Source organism: Triturus cristatus, chromosome 3_2 (genome assembly GCF_964204655.1).
Source record: "Triturus cristatus chromosome 3_2, aTriCri1.1, whole genome shotgun sequence".
In the NCBI taxonomy this organism is placed as follows: Eukaryota; Metazoa; Chordata; class Amphibia; order Caudata; family Salamandridae; genus Triturus; species Triturus cristatus.
In genome coordinates, this window is record NC_140584.1 from 1,041,888,442 (window position 1) to 1,041,909,324 (window position 20,883).

The 20,883-nt window shown below is 49.3% G+C and overlaps 1 protein-coding gene across 3 annotated transcripts in view; it reads left to right on the plus strand.

The window, feature by feature from the left end:
• MTMR4 (myotubularin related protein 4) overlaps positions 1-20,883 on the plus strand; it is a 651,646-nt gene that overhangs the window by 280,205 nt on the left and 350,558 nt on the right. For all 3 annotated transcript variants that reach the window (XM_085649730.1, XM_085649731.1, XM_085649732.1), the window contains one exon: positions 17,391-17,504. In XM_085649730.1, the coding sequence (XP_085505856.1) occupies positions 17,391-17,504 (114 nt within the window). The remainder of the gene's footprint in view (positions 1-17,390; positions 17,505-20,883) is intronic.

Consider the following 20,883-nt stretch of genomic DNA (forward strand, 5'->3'; position numbering starts at 1 on the left):
TCCTTTGCCTTCTCTTACTGACCAGCTCAGTCGAGTACACTCCCTTTTATATTGCCAAAATTTCAAGTATGGCCTTTTTTCCAGCATTGTGTGCAGAAGAGCATTTTTGTCGCAAAAGATTCCACATGTATTTATTTAAATCTCCTGAGTAAGTAGGGTGCTTGATACAGCACATAGAGTAACCACAGCGCAATATTGAATCCTAGCAACACTATCCTTTTGGATTCTAGCAGTTGGTGACAGATCTTGTTGCTTATGGTTGGTTGGACCATGCCAAATTGATAGTGAATATTTCTATAGTTTGCTTATGTGAGCCCACCCTTCCTAAATAAGAAATATTATTTCAGTGGGTTCTACTCACTGCCATACTCGGTAGCCTAACCAGCCCTTGTTTTTCCATGAAACACTGCTTTTGCCTATGTAGGATCTTTAAAAAGGAGCAATAGGAGTAGTTTAAGAGCCAGTGACTAGTTTTGTCCCTAATCCCAGCCAAGTATGGTGGGCTTCTTGAGTCTCAGGAGATCGAAAAGAATAAATGAGGGTGCACTTTCCCCACAAACATGTTAGTGTTCTACAGATGCTTGTAAATGATGGCTGTCGCTATTGCTTTGGATACTTTGTCTGCATCCTCTTGTTATTATGAAGAAATATGACCACCGATATATTTTCTGATACTCTGCTTTAAAGAATTCTTTGTCTGGCATGGATGTGTCCGTGGCATGCAATGCATTATTTTCTGGTCACATCCGGATCAACTCGTCAAAAACTCATGGTTATTTATTTCACGTTTACAAAGAGCTCAAGCCGTTCAGTTGCCTGTTTTTATCCAGACCTCCATACCTGACTTTGAAAACGTTGGATTATGTTGCTAAGACAGTGATTCATTTTACTTTTCCCTCATTAGTTAGGAAGTGCCCAGGAGTTATTCCCACCACATAGCTAGCGCCAGCCAGAAATGAGTTCCCTCTGGGAACCCACTGGAGAACACTTTCTGAACTTGAGAAAGAACAGAAGAACTCTGGACCTGCTGTCTGTGACCAGAGAGGAACCCTTCAGGACTGTATCTGCTCCCTTGTGTACCCAGGGTAAAGAAGTGGACTTCACTGGACATAAGGCTGGACCTCCTGTTCATGCTACAGGGCTTCAGTAAGCCGCAGGAGGCCTTTTCCTGGAAGTACTCAGCTGACCAGTGGCAATTAGGTCCTGTACTGGCCCCTGCTGTTTGCTTTGCCTGGTGCCCTGTGAGTCTCTATAAGTGCCTCCACTAAGGTCCTGGGAGGATTGGGGGTGTACTCCTGTTGCGGATTGGGACTTAAAGGTCGAAGGCAGAAGGTAAAACCTTTGACCAGGGCGAAGCTTGCTTGTTGTATCCGACCAGTGCTCTATTGTGGTCAGCCTCAAATTGCGCCTAGGTCTTGGTCTACTGTGACCATGACTAACATTGGGGCTTTGTGCTTTTTTGAGCTATTTCTACTTAAAACTTTAAAAACGTACATCTCCGGTTCCCCTTATTGGATCTTTGTTTCTTTTTGTCATTCTGTTCTTGAAATTTCACTCTTTTTGTCTAAAAACGAGTTAAGAATGTTATTGTTTTGCGTTACTGTTTTGGTAGTACATAAACATATTGCCCTAAGTTAAGCTTGTCTGCTGTGTCCTATAGCTACCTGGGGCTTTTGCTCTGGTTAATTTAGTGACTTTGAGGGTTCACCCTGGCAAGGATTGTGATTATTCCTTGAGGTAATAATAATCCAATTTCTTATAATCTGTATTGGGAGGAATATCAGCAGCAGTATGAATATCATCCTCAGACCTTAGTTGGTAAGGCAGTTCATAACTGCTCTCCCACAGTGTTCCTACAGGGGCCCACTGGTGATGCAAGTTCCTTTGCTATTTATGACCGCGTTACAACAGATGGACACATTCCAGATGTTGCTTACACAGCATTCTCAGCCTGTGCCACCTCTACTCCGTCCGTTGCCAACGCCCTACTTCCTCCACATCCAAAGATTCCTCCGCCTGCTCCAGTGGCACCAGTTCGAATTTCATGCCGACATCTACTGACGTGGGAGACCAGAGCACATCTGACATAGTCAGATATTGAAGAAGGCAAACTTTTTGTAGTAGAGGGTGTTGAAGGTTGGGAAGGAAGTATTGATGTTATCAATATTGTTTTACATTACATCTGAAACTTCTAGCCATAGATTCCTTACTACTAAAAATTTCTCAGGCATCAGACTGGATCCCATAATTTTTGAGCTGTTCCTTTGCGCGCCGGTTGTGTTCCGTTCTGTATGGCGTCATTGGCATCGTCCACGCCAGAAGTGACTTGTGCGATGCCTATATAGGTGCCACCCCTGCAAGCTAACGTCAGTTTCTGTGGTGTAGATCCAGACTAGCTTTCTTCAGTCCTTTTTTGACTGGCTTTTTTTGACATTTTGTCGAAGTCGACTAGTGTACTTGTTTTCTATAACTTTTTATTTTTTACTATGTCCCCAAACAAAACTTACTGAGTTCAAGCATTTTGGTTCCCGTCACTGGTGGATGTCCCCATCTTCCTGTCTGTGGTGCCTGGAGCGGGATTACATCTCAGCGGCCTGTGCTGAAAGCACTGTCATGAACCCAAAAGCCATCCATGTGCAAGCAATGAAGCTTTTGGCTGCTCGCCATGTGACTGTCTCGTTGCAGGTCCTTTCTGCAAGGAAGGTCTCGGGACTGCTCCTAGAGTGTTTTGTGTTGATCTTCATCACGATCCTGGACTTCTTCAGATAAGTCCCCAAGAAGTTTGCTCCCGTTCTTCGGAAGATGTGAGTAACAATGCTACAGATCTAGGCCCCTCTCACAGGTTTGTTTCTGTGGAGCCGGTATCTCATACTAGACCACTCCGTGATTCTGCGAGTTTCCCAGAGACTGAGTGACCCCAACTCAACTCACTGGGTAGAGCCATTACATCCATGGTGGCTCTTCAATGTCATGCCTGGCTGAGGACAACTGGCTTTTCTGTGGATGTGCAAGGACAGTAGGGCAACTTGCTAGGTTGTTGGAACTCATCATGACCCCGTGATAGTGGCAATCCGCCCTCCACTCCATCTTTGGCTATGGTGGTGGCTATCAGCTGTTACCCTTTCATCCTAGTCACCAAGGCCAACAGGCATTCAGTACTTTTGTGGCGACGGATGCAGCTCCCGCAAGCCTTGTGGAAACAAGAGCCAAAGGTCAACACAATCTGTCCCACTGTCCACGAAACCCGTCTGCATCCAGAACTTCAAAGCCTCTTCAGTTTTCCCTCTTAACAACATTTGTGCGCCCTGTTGGTGGCAGGATCCAGCACCATCTGTCCCAGGTAAATCTCCTCAGAGAAGTGGGTGCTTCAAATCGTCAAAAGGGGCTGTGACCTACCATTTCAACATGCTCCGCCACACTGTCCACCGATCAGCTGACGGAGGATCACCCTAACTCTTGAGACAGAAAGTGCTCGCTCTTGTGGCCAAAGAAGGCATTCAGAGAGGGCCAGAATCAGTGTAGGTTGTGGTTGTTATTCCCTCTACTTCATGGTGCGAAAGAAGGATGAAGGACTCCACTGTACCCTAGATTTACGCCCTCTTAACTGCTTCCTGAAAAAGGAAAAATTTAAGATGCTCATGTTGCCTACTCTCGACCCTGGATGGTAACGGACTTGCAGGATCCCTACTTCCATGTACCCGTCCTGACTGCCCACACGTGTTCTCTGTGGTTCACGGTAGGTCAAGAGCACTATTAGTACTCTGTGCTCTCTTTTGGCCTTACCAATGCCCCTCAGGTGTTCACAAATGTGAAGGCGGTGATTGCAGCTTATCTGTGGATGTCAGGGTCTGTCTTCCGCTGCCTGGTGTAAGCGGTCTTGGCCCAGGCAGTCCACTCCCACCTCTAGACTGTGGCTGAACTACTGCGTTCGCAGAGGTTTATTATCAACATGCCGCAGTCACGCCTGACTCCCTCTCAGATGCTTCTTTTCATTGGCACTGTTCTGGATATAGTGCAGTTTCTGGCTTACCCTCTAGAAAAGAAAGTCCAGGATATTTGGGCCATGATTTTGATGTTTCAGCCTCTATCTTGGATTGCAGTGAGATTGACTCGGAGTCTGCTGAGTCTTCTGGCCTCCTGCATACTGCTGGTTAAACTTGCCCTATGCATATGTAGGCTCAGCAGTGGGTTTTTTAAGTCCCAGTATGCACAACATCAAGGGAATCTCACTGACCTGGTCCATATATCGGAGGCATCTGCGAAAGATCTGCAGTGGTGGCTCACGGACTGTGATTGGGTCAGTTTAACAGACCCCTCTCTCTTCCTCATCCAGAGCTCACAGTAGTGACGGATGCCTCACTTCTAGGTGGGATATCGAAGGTCTCTGGTGAAGTCTGAGCTCCACATTAACCTATTGGAACGGAGCGCAATTCACCCAGCATTGAAAGCCTTTCTTACTTCCATCAAGGGAAGGCTGGTTCAGGTGTTCACAAGTAACACCACCGCCATGTGGTGTTGCAACGAGCAGAGCGGAGTTGGGTTGTGAACTGTCAAGAGGTTCTGCATCTCTGGACGTGGCTGGAAAATCAAGATATATTCCTGGTGGTTCAACATCTGGTGCATGCGCTGAACGCCAGAGCAGACCAACTCAGGCGTTGATGCCTCCCTTATCATGAACGGCATCTTCATCAGGAGGTAGTGCACGGTCCATCACAAATTGGAGAGAACCTTGGTTAGATTGTTTTGCTACCACCGATTACTCACAATGGCAGCACTTCTGCGCGCTGGAGTTTTCAAGATGGCTTTTGCTCAGAGACCTATTTCATCTCGTGTGGAGCTCAGAACTCCTAAACACCTTCCCCCTGATAGCACTCCTGTCTAGAATTCTCAAGAAGATAAAGAATGACTGGGCACACGTTTTTCAAAAGTAGTCGCACCTTTTTATGTTGGCCAGACCATCACATTGCTCCTACTCTTTTTGCATTCAAACTCCACCCCCCACTCCAATCCTACCAAGTAAGAGGAGAGGCTTCTCTGGCTGGACCTAAAAAGGGTGCTGTAATTTTACATCGATCGTACAGAGGACATTGGTTGGACTATCAACTCTTTGTTGGTTTGGCGGGTGAGAAGAATGGCAAGGCTGTTCAGAAACGTACCATCTCTAGATGGATCATCTTCTGTGTTAAAATCTCCTATGCAGTTCCCAAAAAGACTACCCCTAGGGGCCTTGCGGGCTCATTCAACAAGAGCGAAGGCTGGGACCACTGCGTTGGAGAGAAGAATCCCAGTTCTGGACATCAGTCAAGCAGCTACGTGGACGTCACTGCACACATTTGGAAGCATTACGGCTCAGTCAGTTATGGCAAAATGGGCATTTTACCCATTTTGTCCTCCAGGGCTTTTTAGTCCACAGACCCACCTCTGGCGAGAAATTACTTTGGTATCTATTCTAACGTGAGGTATCTGCAGCTAAATGTCTTTATCTGAAAGAAACACGTTAGTTAGATTCCTCACCTTAGAATATCCCCAGGCGTCAGGCTGGATCCAGAAAGTTTTTCGTCAGCAATACCCCTGCGCGTTGCTAGGCATCGTCTGCGGCTCTGCGTCCGTCGGTGTTGTGCGCCGGGATTACGTCGTCGGAGTACTTAGACGCCGCCCTCGTGCGCTGACGTCAGTTCTTCTTTTTTCCACGCCAGACAGCGCCAATCCGGCAAGAGCTTACCCCTTTAGTCACTTTTTGACTAAACTTTTTGGACTCTTTTGTCTATTCACGTCGACTCGAACTGGTGCCGGTAGGATGCCTGGTTTCAAAGCCTGTGACTCCTGTCACTGACTGATGTCGGTAACGGTCCACCGCCGCCGGTGCCTGTACTGTCTTGGGGCCGACCACGATGCAGAGTCGTGCCTCGACTGCCGGGCCTTGACCTCGAAGGCTAGGCGGGAGCGGTCCCGCAAGCTTCTCGAGCTCTGGCACTCGGCTCCCGGTCGAGGAGGAGCCGCAGCCACCATCACTCCTCGGGTTCCAAGTCTTCGGGTAAGTCGAAGCATAGTAAGAAGTCCAAGAGACGACATCGCTCTTAGGACTCCCCTCGCCGGTCGTGGGTCCGGGTGGTACCACCCCCGCGGCTCCGCAGGAACCTGCGTCCGTCCCCATACCCGCCGGTCCCTGGGACTGACGTGACTCCGGCGGAGATCAGTGCCTTCCTCTCGGCCATGAGGGGCCTGGCTCCGCCGTCGACGCCTGCCGGCGCGCCTTTGGGCCCCGCGGGCTCGACTTTGAGGTCTAGCGAGCCGGCGGCTCCGGCGCCGTCGTCTACTTCTGTTCCGACGCCGCAGATCCCCGAGAGATCCAGGCCTGGATCTCGGTCGATGACGGTCGACCGCACCACGCCTCCTCCGCCGGCGTCGGCACCGGTCCCACCCCCGGCGCCGTTTTCGGACGACGCAGTTTCCCAGTTCAGCCCCGGTCCGGGGCCGGTGCGGCACCGTCCGGCGCCTCATTTGACGCCGATGGGTGACCATTTCATCTTCCGCCCGGGTCCGATCATGCCCCCTGTTTTTCAGGAATCGGATGACGGTGGTGACTGGGAGGGGTCTGATGACCCTCTGACCCGCCAGGGTCAGTTATCACAGGACTGGGAAGATGAGCTGGGGGATGCCAGTGGCCTTGACCCCTCCCCTGACACTGGCTTCATCTCTCCTCCGACCGTGGCTTTGGAGGAAGGTGCTACCTTTTCTATGGCGTTGCGTAAGGCGACCGAAGCCCTGGGGCTGGAGCTACCTACTGTGGCCGTGAGGACTAACCTCCTCACTGAAGTGCTCCAACCGTCAGCAAGCTCCTCGGAGCGACTGCTGCCGTTTAGCGAAGCACTGCTGGACGTCCTGAAGGGCACCTGGTCCAAGCCCTCCACAGTGCCTCCTGTGGACCGGAACGTGGCCCGGCGCCACCGCCCTGCACCGGGCAACCCCAGTTTTCTGTCCCAACAACCCACGCCTGAGAGCCTGGTTATCCAGGCCTCTACTTCCCAGACCTCCTTCCCGTCCGCTCCCCCGGATCGGGAATCCAAGATACTGGAACAGTTTGGTAAGAAGCTGTTCTCCTCCCTTAGTTTAGGGCTGCGGTCTATTAACACCGCTTGTCTCTTGGACCGTTACTCCCACTCTCTGTGGGATACGGTGGAGGACGTGCTGCCCCTGTGTCCGGAGGAGGCCCAGACACGGTCGCCCAGGCTCTGTCCGAGGGGCGGGACGCAGCGCGGTATGCCATCCGATGTGGTTTGGACACGACGGACTCGCTAGGCAATGTCGTCCACAGTGGCGCTTCGGCGTCACGCCTGGCTGCGGTCCACAACTTTTTCTGGGGATGTCCAGAGCACCCTTAAGGACGTGCCCATTGATGGCGGTCGCCTCTTTGGCGACAAAGCGGATAGTGCGCTGGAGCGCTTTAAGGACTCCAGGGCTACGGCCAAGTCCTTGGGTCTCTCGACCCGCGCCTGCAAACTTCTGCTTTTCGCCCCTTTCGTGGCCAAGGAAGGGGCGCCCCCTCATGTCCGCCTAGCCACAGGCCGCAGAACCAACCTCGTCGCGGACGTGGATTCCGCCGAGGCGCCACAGGGGGACAACTTGCCGGTCCAGCCACATCCACCCCAGCAGCATCCGCCTCAAAGCCTTCCTAGTCCGTGCTTTCAGGCCCATTCCACGCCAGTGGGAGGCAGAGTTCGCCATCACCTGCTCCACTGGCGTTCCATAACTTCGGACAGGTGGGTGCTGCAAATCGTCCGAAGGGGCAACTCCCTCCCCTTCGAGACGACCCCTCCAGCCATGCCACCGCAGTTCCACCGCATGTCGGGGGATCACTTGAATCTTCTACAGGAGGAAGTTGCGGCCCTCTTGGCCAAAGGGGCCGTCGAGCGCGTTCCTGGTCCAGAAATAGGATGTGGTTATTATTCCCACTACTTTCTGGTTCCCAAGAAGGGCATAGAGGGCCTACGCCCTATCTTGGACCTCAGGAGTGTCAATGCCTTCCTCCGGAAGGAAAGGTTCAAGATGCTTACCTTAGCTCAGGTTCTGGCTGCCCTGGACCCTGGAGACTGGATGGTAGCGTTGGACTTGCAGGACGCTTACTTTCACATCCCCGTCCTGCCGGCCCACCGGCGTTACCTGCGGTTCACGGTGGGTCAGGAGCATTTTCAGTTTACCGTGCTCCCCTTCGGCCTCACCAGTGCCCATGGCCGGCTTTTGGGCGGTGCCACCGCACCAGGTGCGAAGGTCAAGGGGGGTCACCATACCGGTGTCTTAAATCGGCACCAGCAGTGGCAGTCACATCGTCCAAAAGCCTGCACTGGTCACAATAGAGAGCAAGCACCTTTCCTGTCACTAGGATTCTTATGCTAAAGTGCATAGGGCAGGCCGACTCTCGAGCTGAGACGCTTACATCCGATATCTGCTTCGCTTTCCCGTATGGCTGAATTCGCGGCAGGTTACTGTAGTCGGGCAACAGAATCCCCGAGTATTTCCCGGCGGTGTCAGGTGCGCAGGATAACATCGTTTGACCGTGGTGACGCCAGGATTGACTCTCTTTTCCGGCACCAGCAGTGACACAGGTTGACACCTACCCAGAGTAGTTTGCGGTTTTCTTTCTTCATTGGCAGAGCAGCACGTAAGGTCACCAACAAACAGTGAAACTGCACAGGGTTATTCGGGTTAGTGGAAAGCAAACATCCTGACTCTGGACCATAGTGTGCTACATGTTCTTTTTTAGGGGGGGGGGGGGGGGGCGGTGCGTAGGAGTTGTTAGGGAAACCTAACATTCACCCTAATGTTGACCATGATCCGCGTCTCCGAACCTTTAATTTCACCAACGATTCTGCCCTCGGTTCTCAGTGCCCCCCTTCCTGCTCATGGCATGGCTTGCACTTTCACAGGTGGGGAGGGGGAGCGGGGGGAGGACAGGTGCCTCAGTGCACACACTGTGAAATGCACCTCCACAGGAGGAAAAGCACACTCCCAAACCCCAGCTAGCACCCACCTCTCATCCATGTACCACCCAAGCCGAACCTGCTTACTCTGCAAGGTGGAACACTCCCTGAGGCCTGTCAAGAGGTAGAAAGCGCTATAGAAATGGCACATTGCGGTAATTCAGTAAGTTTCCATATCCCTTATGATGGTGTTTAATTTCCTCTCACGGGCCCCTTTTTGGGACTGGTCCGTAATATTTAACTGTGAATTTAAATTGGTTCCTCGCGCTGGGCTCTCCCGTCTGGACGGCTGCATCCACCCCTTCCAGACCAGCAGATGAGGGCCTCTCCTTCTCTCACATGATCACATCCGATCCCTCGGGGAGGACCTGGCTATCCTAAATAGCCAGGAAGTGCTCCTCTGTGATTCCAATGCCCTGGCCGACTTCCAGGTGCTGTATCGGACGCATTGTTGGCTGCATCGGTCCCCGGTCCCTTCTGATGTCCTCAGGGACCGCCGGGTTTGGCCTCCGTGGGCACCGAGAGGCCTGCTGTCACAGGCCGGTCCGTCTGCAGGGGCAGTGGGTGGACCAGGGAAGTGTGGTGTAGAGTCAGTCACACGCCTGTGGTGCTGGGACAACCCGTTCTGTTCCCAAGAATAGCAGCAGCGCTATATCACGACAAGAGCTACACACGCCTCTCAGCGCTACAAGAGAAATGTGTCCAAACGGCGCTGGAGGCAGCCCGTGCAGCAGTGCGCCGCGAATCAAGGCGCTTCAAAACAGCTGAATGAGTGTGTACTTGGTTCTAAGGCAGTGCTGTATCGAAGCCCCCTTTCCAGACACTGGTAGCCTGCTACCAACCCCTGCCAAGTTTTATGTACTACATGCAACCTAAACGGTTGTCCCTCTTTCTTTTCTATGATGTTAATCTTCGTAGAAATGGAAGAGAGAAAACCGTGTTTAACAAATCAGGAGGCACGATTTTGCCCGCCCATGCGTTGCTGTAAGTGTTTTGATTAGCTGACCTGTACTACATCGCGAGGCGGGCGGGCCCTGGAAAAGTCAACAGATGTACTTCCGACGGCTAACATTAGTGGCGCGCGCTCTCCACTGGATTTTTGGCACAGAGAGCCTAGGGCAGCTCCGCTCTCTGCAGAATAAAGGTGAGTTAGGTCAACTTTTTTTATTAAGCAAAAATTGTCCTGTTAGTGTTAAATGAAAAATATGAATGCCGCCCGGGTGACCTTGCCACTGGAATGCACTATCGTAAAATGCTACGAGGTTCGTGGAAGTTGGAGTTGGAACTGAAGAAATTAAATGTATATACTCTAAAATGTATCCTGTATATATTTAATATGCGGTTGAGAAACCATACAACTCAACACAAAAAATGTTTGCTTGGGGGGAGGGTGGCGCAAACAAAGATTGTCACACAGGGCGCCACAATCTCTAAAGCCGGCCCTGCCAGTGCCCCTCTGGTGTCCACGAAAGTGATGGCGGTGGTCGCAGCTCATCTGCGCAGATCGGGGGTTCCAGTCTTCCCCTATCTCGACTACTGGTTGTTGAAGACGGGCTCGCCCCAGCAAGTCCTCTCCCACCTCTAGACTACGGCCGACCTCCTGCATTTGCTGGGGTTCTCCATCAATGTGCCGAAGTCGCATCTGAGTTCCTCCCAGAAGCTCCTCTTCATCGGAGCGGTTCTGGACTCCGCGCAGTTCCGGGTCAATCCTCCGGAACAGCGGGTCCGGGATAATCAGGCCCTCATTCCCATCATTCTGCCTCTATCCCGGGTTTCGGTCAGGTTGGTGCTGCAGCTTCTGGGTCTGATGGCCTCCTGCATCCTTCTGGTACATCACGCCAGGTGGCGGATGCGGGCTCTGCAGTGGGACCTGAAGTTTCAGTGGGCCCAGCATCGGGGCAACCTGTCCAGCCATGTCTTGATCTCGGAGGGCACTGCGTGACAGTTGCAGTGGTGGCTCACAGACCGCGATTGGGTCAGTGGCAGATCCCTCTCCCTACCCCAACCGGAGCACGTAGTAGTGACCGATGCGTCCCTCCTGGGATGGGGGGGCCACATGGGAGAGGCGGAGATCAGAGGACTCTGGTCTCCGGCGGAGTCTCGGCTCCATATCAACCTTTTGGAGCGGAGAGCGATCCGACTTGCACTGAAGGCATTCCTTCCTGTTGTCCGGGGAAGTGTAGTGCAGGTGTTCACGGACAACACCACCGCCATGTGGTATTGCAACAAACAGGGCAGGGTGGGGTCGTGGACCCTTTGTCAAGGAGGCTCTGCGCCTCTGGACATGGCTGGAACATCAGGGCATCACCCTGGTGGTTCAACATCTAGCGGGCTCTCTGAACGCCAGAGCAGACTAACTCAGCCGCCGGTGCATGATGGATCACGAATGGCGTCTAAACTCCGACGTGGCGTAAAGCCTCTCTCGGCTGTGGGGAGAGCCTTGGTTAGATCTATTCGCCACCGAAGAGAACGCGCAATGTCCGCAGTTTTGCGCGTTGGAGTTTCCAAGGCGGCACTCGCTCGGGGACGCCTTTCGTCGCGAGTGGATTTGTGGTCTGTTGTGCGCCTATCCGCCTATACCACTTCTGCCCAGAGTGCTGAAGAAGATCAGGCGCGACCGGGCCCAAGTCATCCTTGTGGCTCCGGATTGGGCAAGAAGGTACTGGCATCCCGAGCTACTCAGTCTGTCGATCGATCCCCCGATACGACTGCCTCTTCAGGAGGACCTTCTGTCGCAGCAGCAGGGGATGGTCCTCCACCCAAACCTGTCCAGTCTCCACCTCCATGCCTGGAGATTGAGCGGCGATAGTTGATGCCATTTGACGTGCCTCCTGAAGTCTATGATGTGATTCTGGCAGCCAGGCATCCCATCACAAAATCGGTATACGCCTGCAGGTGGAACAAATTTGTGGCATGGTGCACAGCAAAGGCTGTGGATCCCCTTTCCGCCCCTCTTTCTGAGGTTCTCCTCTTCCTTCTTTCCATGGCCCAGCAGGGCTCTGCTCTGGGCACTCTTAAAGGTTATCTTTCTGCTATCTCTGCTTTCTTACGGCTTCCTGATCAGCCTTCTCTTTTCAAATCCCCTGTTTCTCGCTTCTTCAAGGGCATTACTCACATGTTTCCTCCTGTCCCTTTCGTAATGCCTCAGTAGGAATTTAACCTGGTTTTGACATATCTGATGTGCGCTCCCTCTTCATAATTGTTCCCTTTGTCTTCTCACTCTTAAAACTGCTTTCCTGGTTGCCATCACCTCTGCTAGACGGGTGAGTGAGCTCCAGGCTCTCTCTTCTAAGCCTCCTTTCCTTTCTGTCCATCCGGACAAAGTTGTTCTCAGGACTCGTCCTTCTTTCCTTCCTAAGGTAGTGACTGCCTTTCACATTGGGCAGTCTGTAACGTTGCCCACCTTCTTTCCGCATCCCTCGAAAGAGGAAGAGAGGCTCCACCGCCTGGACGCAAAACGGGCACTGTCCTTCTATTTGGATCGCACCAAGCGGTTCCGGGTGGACGACCAACTCTTTGGAGGTTACGTGGGCGCTAAGAAGGGACAAGCGGTGCACAAACGGACCATCTCTCGGTGGGTCGGTTTGTGTATCAAGGCATCTTACTTCTTAGCTAAAAAGGAACCTCCTGTAGGGCTGAGAGCGCATTCTACTCGGGCCACCACGGCTTCCACTGCACTGGGACGGGGAGTCCCCTTGCAAGACATTTGTCAGGCGGCAACGTGGGCATCGCTGCACACGGTTGCTAATCATTTTTGTCTGGACAGCCAAGTCCGGAGAGACGGCTTCTTTGGCCGTTCTGTTCTCCAGGACTTTCAGGCATGATCTTGGTTCGCAGACCCACCACCGGGGTTGGTATTACTGGGGTATCTATTCTAAGGTGAGAAATCTAACTAACGTGTTTCTTTCAGATGAACAAGTTAATTACCTTCGGTAATGATGTATCTGTAAGAAACATTAGTTAGTTAGATTCCTCACCGACCCACCCATCCTCCCCGTTCTGCGAACCGATATCTAGGGTTAAGGATATCCCTTTCAGGGCCCTAGCATTTTTTGGCACCAGTGTCGGTCTCTTGCATGTATGTACAAGAACTGACTTCAGCGCACGAGGGCGGCGTCTAAGTACTCCGTCATCCCGGCGCACGACGCCGACGACGGACGCGGAGCCGCAGACGACGCCTAGCGACGTGCAGGGGTATTGCTGACGAAAAACTTTCCGAATCCAGCCTGACGCCTGGGGATATTCTAAGGTGAGGAATCTAACTAACTAATGTTTCTTACAGATACATCGTTACCGAAGGTAAGTAACTTGTTGATCAGACAAATATGTAACTTACTATCAGTAAAGCCTTATCTGGTAGAGTCTCTGTTTAGCTGCAAATTCCTTACCGACCATCACATCCTCCCTGTTCTGCAAACTGTGTATCTAACATTCAAGTGATCCTTCTGGACCTCATCCTGGCATTCAAGTAATTTTTTCTCAGTTTTGCTCTGTGCTTCTGGTGCAGACAAAGGGTCAAGAATTGAGGTCAGTGCACTGGGGTGGCGCTTATATAGGCACGGCGCTGATGACGCCACACTGAGCCAAATGATAACTTCTACCGGCATGCAAGGGGAATGCTAAAAAAAAAAAATCCGGATTCAGTCTGACTCCTTGGGTATATTCTTAGGTAAGGAATCTGCAGCTAGATAGTCTCTACCAGATAAGACATTACCAAAGGTAACTAAATAGCTACAAAAATGTATCCCGATCCTGGATTTTGTCTAGTTGAAGAGTTGCAAGCTAATGCATACTCTGATCAGAGTTTAGGCAGTCATACTGTGCCTGGAGAAGTTCATGATTCAGAATCTGTGCCAGCATTCTTGACTTGCTAGATGAGGCATGACATTCCAACCCTTATCAGTCTCATCCCAGATGATAGAAGGGAAGAAGCTACGACTATCATCAAGGAAGACAGCCACCATCATCAATGCAATGATGGATGCTTCCAGCACAGGCCTCAGTCGGCCTGCAGGGTCAGCAGTCATGTTGTTTCAGGGATGACTATGGTCAGCTTCCTTCCTTCCAGAATTCCAGGAAGACATTTTGGGCTTTGTTTTTGATTGCTCAGCTTTTTGGGTGAAAACATGTAGATGACGCCTTCCAGAACATCAAGAAGGACTTCCTGCTTCCATGCCTTTAATTGGCTCAAGAAGATCTCAAGCCTGTTAAGGTGGCTTCTCCCAATACTGAATCCAAGGAAAACCCTACTACTCTTCAAGACAATCTGGGTACGATCATGGCTACTCTGCAGGCAGAGATCGGTGCCAAGGCTACTTCAGAACATGAAAAAGGGATAGTTTGGCTTTTACCAGCTTGCCATCCTTACTACCAGTGTGATTCTGTTGTATGGCTTGTACTTCTCCAGTAAAACTGTGTGTTTGGACAACATAAACGTTAGGATTGTGCCAGACTGATTCTGTGCATACCCTCTGGATATGCTGGCCTATAGTCCTGCTAGCCACAGTGCACCATCTGCACCCCTAACCTTACAGGGTAACAAATGTTTGTACAACCTCAGAAGATGACAATCCTGATCCCCTAAGGAAATCATGGTAACAGATCTAGAACCTTTTCGATTGGACTCTCATGCGTACCCAAAGAAATACACACGATGTACTCAGCAAGGTGTTTCAATATTTAATAAAATATTGTGATTCTTGTAAAAAGTGTGCTGCGATCAGTAGTATGAAACAGAGTAGCGTAATTGGCATTATGAGAATAAGGAAAAAGATTAACAATTCCAAAGCACTGAATATATGCTGGCATATAAATACTGTGTTTAGTGTACTCTTTCCTAGCGCTCCCTAACCTAGTTTTGTCTAGGGTCGGTGATCCGCCATATCCGTGACTGGTGGTCTAACTTCCCCATTACCTGGGGGCAAGTGTCATCAGGTTGTCCGTCTTGGTGTAGAGCTCGACATTCCTTGTGTCGGTAAACTGGAATTAGCTGAGCTGGTATTCCGGCATGCAGTGGCCTTGCAGTGTCAGCTGAGTGCTCCTCTCCTCTAAATAAGGAAGTGGTTCTGTGTATATATAATAAACAGCACCCATGTGTCCCAGGACGTAATTGTTTAATCTAGTTTGATAGCTTCGTCGCCTACCGTACAAAACAGTCAGTGGAAGAATCTCTGCTTTTGCTCCTGTTTGGGAAGCGATAACTATAGATTGGTGAATGCTTCAAATAGTGCAGCCTGATCACACTCTGGACTTTATACAGAAACCTGCCCAAAAAGAGTTACTGCCAGATATGCACCTCTTCCTAAAAGGAAGCATAGAAAAGGTACCAAAGAATGAGCGGAATAAGTGATTCTACTCCTGTCCATACTGGGCCTTTGAGATGTGATCAAATTCCTCAAAATAAGCAGTCCTTCCGAGTGGTATCCTTCCAAGAAGTCTTTTTTATGCTTCAGGATGCATATTTTCACATCCTTAAACATTGAATTAACAGGCAATACCTACGATTTTCTGTGACTGGGTGGCACGATCAATTCAGGGCGCTTCCATTTGGTCTCAAGTCTATGCCCTTGATCTTTACTAAGTGCCTGTCACGGGTAGCTTATTTCTTTCGAATCCAAGATCAGTAACTACACCCATACTTGCACCACTGGGTCATCTATTATCCAATAAAGGAAAAGGCTAGGGCCTCTATAACTGCCTGCATCAGCGTATTCCAAGAATTAGGACTAAGACTCCTAGAAATCCTCCTTCTGTCCTGTATCAAGATTGAAATTCCTAGGGGCAATTTTGGACTCTCAACTCTAGAAACTTTGAATTAAAGGTTGTAAAGCTTCTGGTCTTGGCAAATGCATTTCCAGATATACAAATTCCTTTCAGGTCTCTTGTTTTTCATTGGCTTGCTTCTTTTCTGCAGGCTCCATATGAGGCCCATTGAGCTAGAGGTAGATAACTAGAGGAAGCTGGTGAACGGTTCATGGAATGACCCAGTCCGTCACCAGGTGCATCAAGCAAGCTCTGCTGTGGTGGAGGCTCCCATCAAACCTCAAAGCAGGTCTTCCGTTTCAACCTTGAGCAAACAGTAGAATTATGACAACAAATGCTGGAACTGCCCATGAAAGATCTCTGATCAGCAGCAGAGAATGAAGTCCTCTTAAACATACTGGAGTAAAAGGCCAAGTTTTTCAGATCAATTATTTGTCTTATTTGGCCATCCAGGAAGGGGCCACCCATTTTCCAAACAAGGTACTGCATGTTTACTGTCTGGTTGCATCACCTTCTGCCACAACAAGGCAAGGCGTTTGCTCCAAAGCATTAAGGGCAAACCTTGCCAGAAGCATTAGACCTGCACTGTAGGCTGGAGTGTTTTCACAGGACATTGGCTCTGCAGCCATGTAGAAAAGCAGGCATGCGTTCCTCAGGCATTACTGCCTGAAAGGGAATGCAGCAGTTGGACAAGCAGTTCTACACAACCTGTTCTGGTAAGGTGAACCTACTTCCCGCTCTGCTCAAATGTTGTGCACTGCTTCTGATTCAAGTATGCGAATATATGAAAGATCCAGAACCAGATAAGAAATTACTTACCTGCACCAGTTCTTCAGCGTTGGTTTATTTCATACATTCATATGCCTCCCTCCCTCCTCGTATGTCAGAGGCTCACTGCTATGATTTGCACTCTTTATACTTGTGCTGCTACATTTTATCTATGGTGGTTTGTAAGGGCAGAAGAAAGCTCATTACTTCCACCTCACTGGCTGATGTTCAGGTTGATTCAAATGAGGTGGATGTGCTACTAAACTAACGCTGTTGAGCCGTGTGGCCATTTTAACACAGACAATTTTCTAACACAAGTGAGAAAATCTTTTTACAATTGCTCCAGGATAGTTAAATGCTTATGATTTCATTGGAGAGTCCCCTCCAGCAGAATTAGAATTGCCGATAAGTGACTATTCCTTTTGCAGTGCTAGACTGTTTGAAGATTCATACAATGCTCTTCTTCACCCTGATCAACACAAATGGTCTATAAGTAATAACAAACAAAACCTTCATCTGGTAAACTCGTATCAGCCGATGAACAAGAAGTCTATAGATAACAATCACACAGTTGGTGCATTATTTGCAAGTTTTTCAATGGCCCAAAGGCACATATGTAACTCTAAAATGGTCTCAAGCAGTAAAACTGTAATATGACAGTATGTTTCTGTTTTTGGGGGGTGGGGGGCAGGTGGGGATTGCTAGCTCCCGTTTATAGGTGTGAGCAGTGCATTCTGCTCCAGTGTGATAAATGTGGTCCATCCTGTGGGCTTGCAAGATTTTGTGTGATCCATGTTCTATGGTTTGATTTATTCTTAGTCCATTTATTTTGCGTATGGTCCATGCTTAGTCTCATTAAGTGTTTGGGATTGATGTTTATAGGTTGTGTGCAAGTTACCCTCAGAAACTCTTGGTTCCTGTGTGGATCACAGACAAAGAGCTGGAGAATGTTGCTTCCTTCAGGTCCTGGAAGAGGATTCCAGTTGTTGTATACAGGTACGTTGCACAGTTTTGACTTTTTATATTTTATACTTTGCCAAATTGCAGTTTCTAAAAAGCACATACTTGATGAAACGGACAATTTATTTTTCATTCTGCTAGACTGAGGTTCTTTAATTATCATAGAAAGACAATACCGTGAACTACAGGTGTTTGTTGCAAAGGGAAGAGTGCATCTGTGTATTACATCTTATCACAATTCGCCTCCATGCTTGTAAAGTAACATTTCATGTTCCTTTTTAGGTATTGCCCCCTCCCCCTCCCAGGATACTAGTGTTGTCATAATCCATGTAATCCTTAGTTTTTATCTTTACAAGCATGCATGCTGTGTTTTACCTGCTGCTGACAGGGGGATAATTGGTGATGGACCGTAATCCAAAATGGCCTATTTGATTGTGTCCTTCACAGAATAAGAGTTTTAATTTGGGGAGGTGGGGGCGGGGTTGTCCCTACCTAAATGGTGATAATTAATGCAGAATTCTGAAGTGAATCAGTATTTTCCATCTGCTTTTATACCCCCAAACCATATCTTGCATTGTGTGGTTATTTCATGTTTTATTTTTCACATACCAAGAATTATTTTAAAAAGGTATTTTCACTGTTACTCAATTTATAAAATGTAACCATCCTAGGGGGAAAAAACAGCATACTACTGGCATCCAAGCAGAAGGCTGTGCTCATTACAGCCACGCTGCCATATATTTTGCTCAAATATGTAAAGCTGTGCCGTTAGCTTATGGATTCTCCTTCACTAAATATTTGTTTGGACTTAAGGAATGATGTTCATTGTAGCAGGACTCCGTGCATGTGCTGTGACCCTTAAAAAGTACATGTTTCATTGGCTTAGTTCTAATTGGCATAACTTGATTTAATTTTAAGTCCGTAGTAAATGGTACCTGGGGTAACTAGGGCTTGTTAGTTAAAGTGTCTCTTGCGAGAGTCCACGTCTCGCAGTTCTGCCACCTCTATGGCAATAGAAGCATCCTAGTGACAATTGGAAGTCTGTGTCAAAGATTTTACAAATCCTATCAGAGATATGGTGTTTTATTTTGTGGTTACCTCTATGAAAAATAAAAACTGAATAAAAATGTAATAAAAAAATTCTCTTGTGCGGGCTACAATATCAATTGGTCCAAATTCGTCCTCTTTCTGCTCCGGGGTCCACCGCCGCTGCTTCCAAAGGACTGTCCACTGCGGATTTCGGTGGACGCGTTCCGTTATTTGGGCATTTACATTACGGCGGACCCGGACAAATTCTTTCAAAGAAATCTCAAGCCTCCCCTGGAACGTTAAAAAGTGATGCCGCCCACTGGAGGACGCTCCCCCTAACACTATTGGGGAAGACAGCGCTTTTTAAGATGATGGCGCTGCCTCGGTTTCTATATGCACTCGAAAATACACCATACTCCGTGCCAGCCGCCTATTTTAAACACATCGCGGCTCAGGTCTCGGGGCTACTGTGGGTGAACAAGCCTGCGCGCATTGCACAGCGCAAACTCACCAAGGGGTTGTACGATGGGGGCATCGCACTGCCGGACATACAATTGTATGACTGGGCGGCGCATTTGAAAGTCATCAATCAATGGGTTCATGCTTCAGACGAATACCGCTTATATGGCAGATAGACACGGGCTCGGAGAGGGAGGTATGATGTCCGCGCTCTATAATAAGAAACGCACGCTGGCATTACTCGGACCAACGGGGCAGACGGTCTGCATATGGCATGAAGCGCATGCTAAAATGGGATGGACTGGAAAGATAACCCAGCTTACCCCTCTGTGGGTAACACAGCGGCTAGGTGGCCTGGGACGCTGCAAGGGCTTTGACAAGTGGGGCGTAATTGGGATGTCGACGGTGGGTGATATGTGGCACAAAGGAGGAATCGCCACGTTTGAGCACCTCCGGGCGCAATATGACCTGACGCCCTCTGAAAACTGCAGATACTTGCAGATCAGACATGCGCTGCATGCGGCCCTACCACCCGGTACCGAGGTCCCTGAGGCGTCCGTAACCCCCCCCACCCCCCCCCTAGAGGATAGGCTGTTGACAGACTGCATGTATAGGCGGGCCACCTCTTTTACATACCGAAAGTTAATGAACAATTTACCAGCCCCCACGTGGCACTCAGGGGAAAATGGTCCCACGATGTCGGTGAATTCGACGACTTTGAATGGCGGGAGGCACTGGCTTCACCGCGGGAGGTGGGGATACCTTCAAGACTTAAATTGGTGCAACCTAAAATTTTGCATAGAACTTACTACACCAGATATCTCCTTCACACAATAGGGTCGGCACCACACCCGTACAGCCTGAGGCACTGTGGGGAGGAAGGTACCTTTTTTCATACTCTGTGGGAATGTCCCAAAATAACGGACTTTTGGGTGCAAGTGATGAGGACCATATCACAGACGGTGGAGGTGTCGTTGACTCCCGAACCCAGGAGATGTATACTAAATATATGGGAGCCGAATGATCTTACACGCCCAGCACAGGAATGGGCAACAATGGGGATAATGGTGGCGAAGCGCAACATTGCGCAAAAATGGGGTGCGAGAGAGACACCGTCGCTTGCCGCCTGGTGAGGAGATCTGGATGTTGTCATGGTGGCCGAAAAAACAGTGTTTGTCAACCGTGGCTGCCCGAGGAAATGGAACAAGATATGGGGCCCCTGGAATAAATACAGGGGATACATTTGTGAACCACCAGACATAAGAGCGGAGGGGGAATCAGATACTGAAAACGAGGAGGAACTGGAATTGTAATGGGGGAGGGTTGTCTGTTGTCGGGGCATCTGTGAAGCTAGAGCACCAAGTGACACAACATCCAACATGAAAAATGTAATGTCTAGCAATATATGGATAATGTACCTAACTTGTTTGTGCCTTAAATGCAAATATAATGAAAAGTTTAATAAAAAAAAATAATTCTCTTGTGGAATGCAGTCCCTAGTTATGCAATCCCAAGTGTGACAAAGCAAAAGCATGACTCCCAGGCTGCTATAGCTCACTGGTAGAGCAGTTTTACGTTGCTAACGCGACTTTGCCATTCAAATTAATTTTAAAGCCTAAAGCCCAAAGCCTCCCTTTTTATTATATGCCACCTCTCAAGTAGGCCAATCAAGTTCTAAGGCAGAGTGCAGTATATTAAGAAGCAGACCATGTTATTTTCATGTTCTGACAGTAAAAACCCTAAATTGCCACTGTTACTGTGAGTAAGGCTAGTAGCCCCATTGGGGCTTGCAGGGTTACCCGCTAACAACTCAGCCATGCTAAATTCTGTATGAGACTACTAAAAAGGGTACTTAAGGCATCAAAAGAATCAAGCCATTAAACTGACCTAATGCTTAAGTCAAAACTTTAAAGTAAAAGGTAACTTT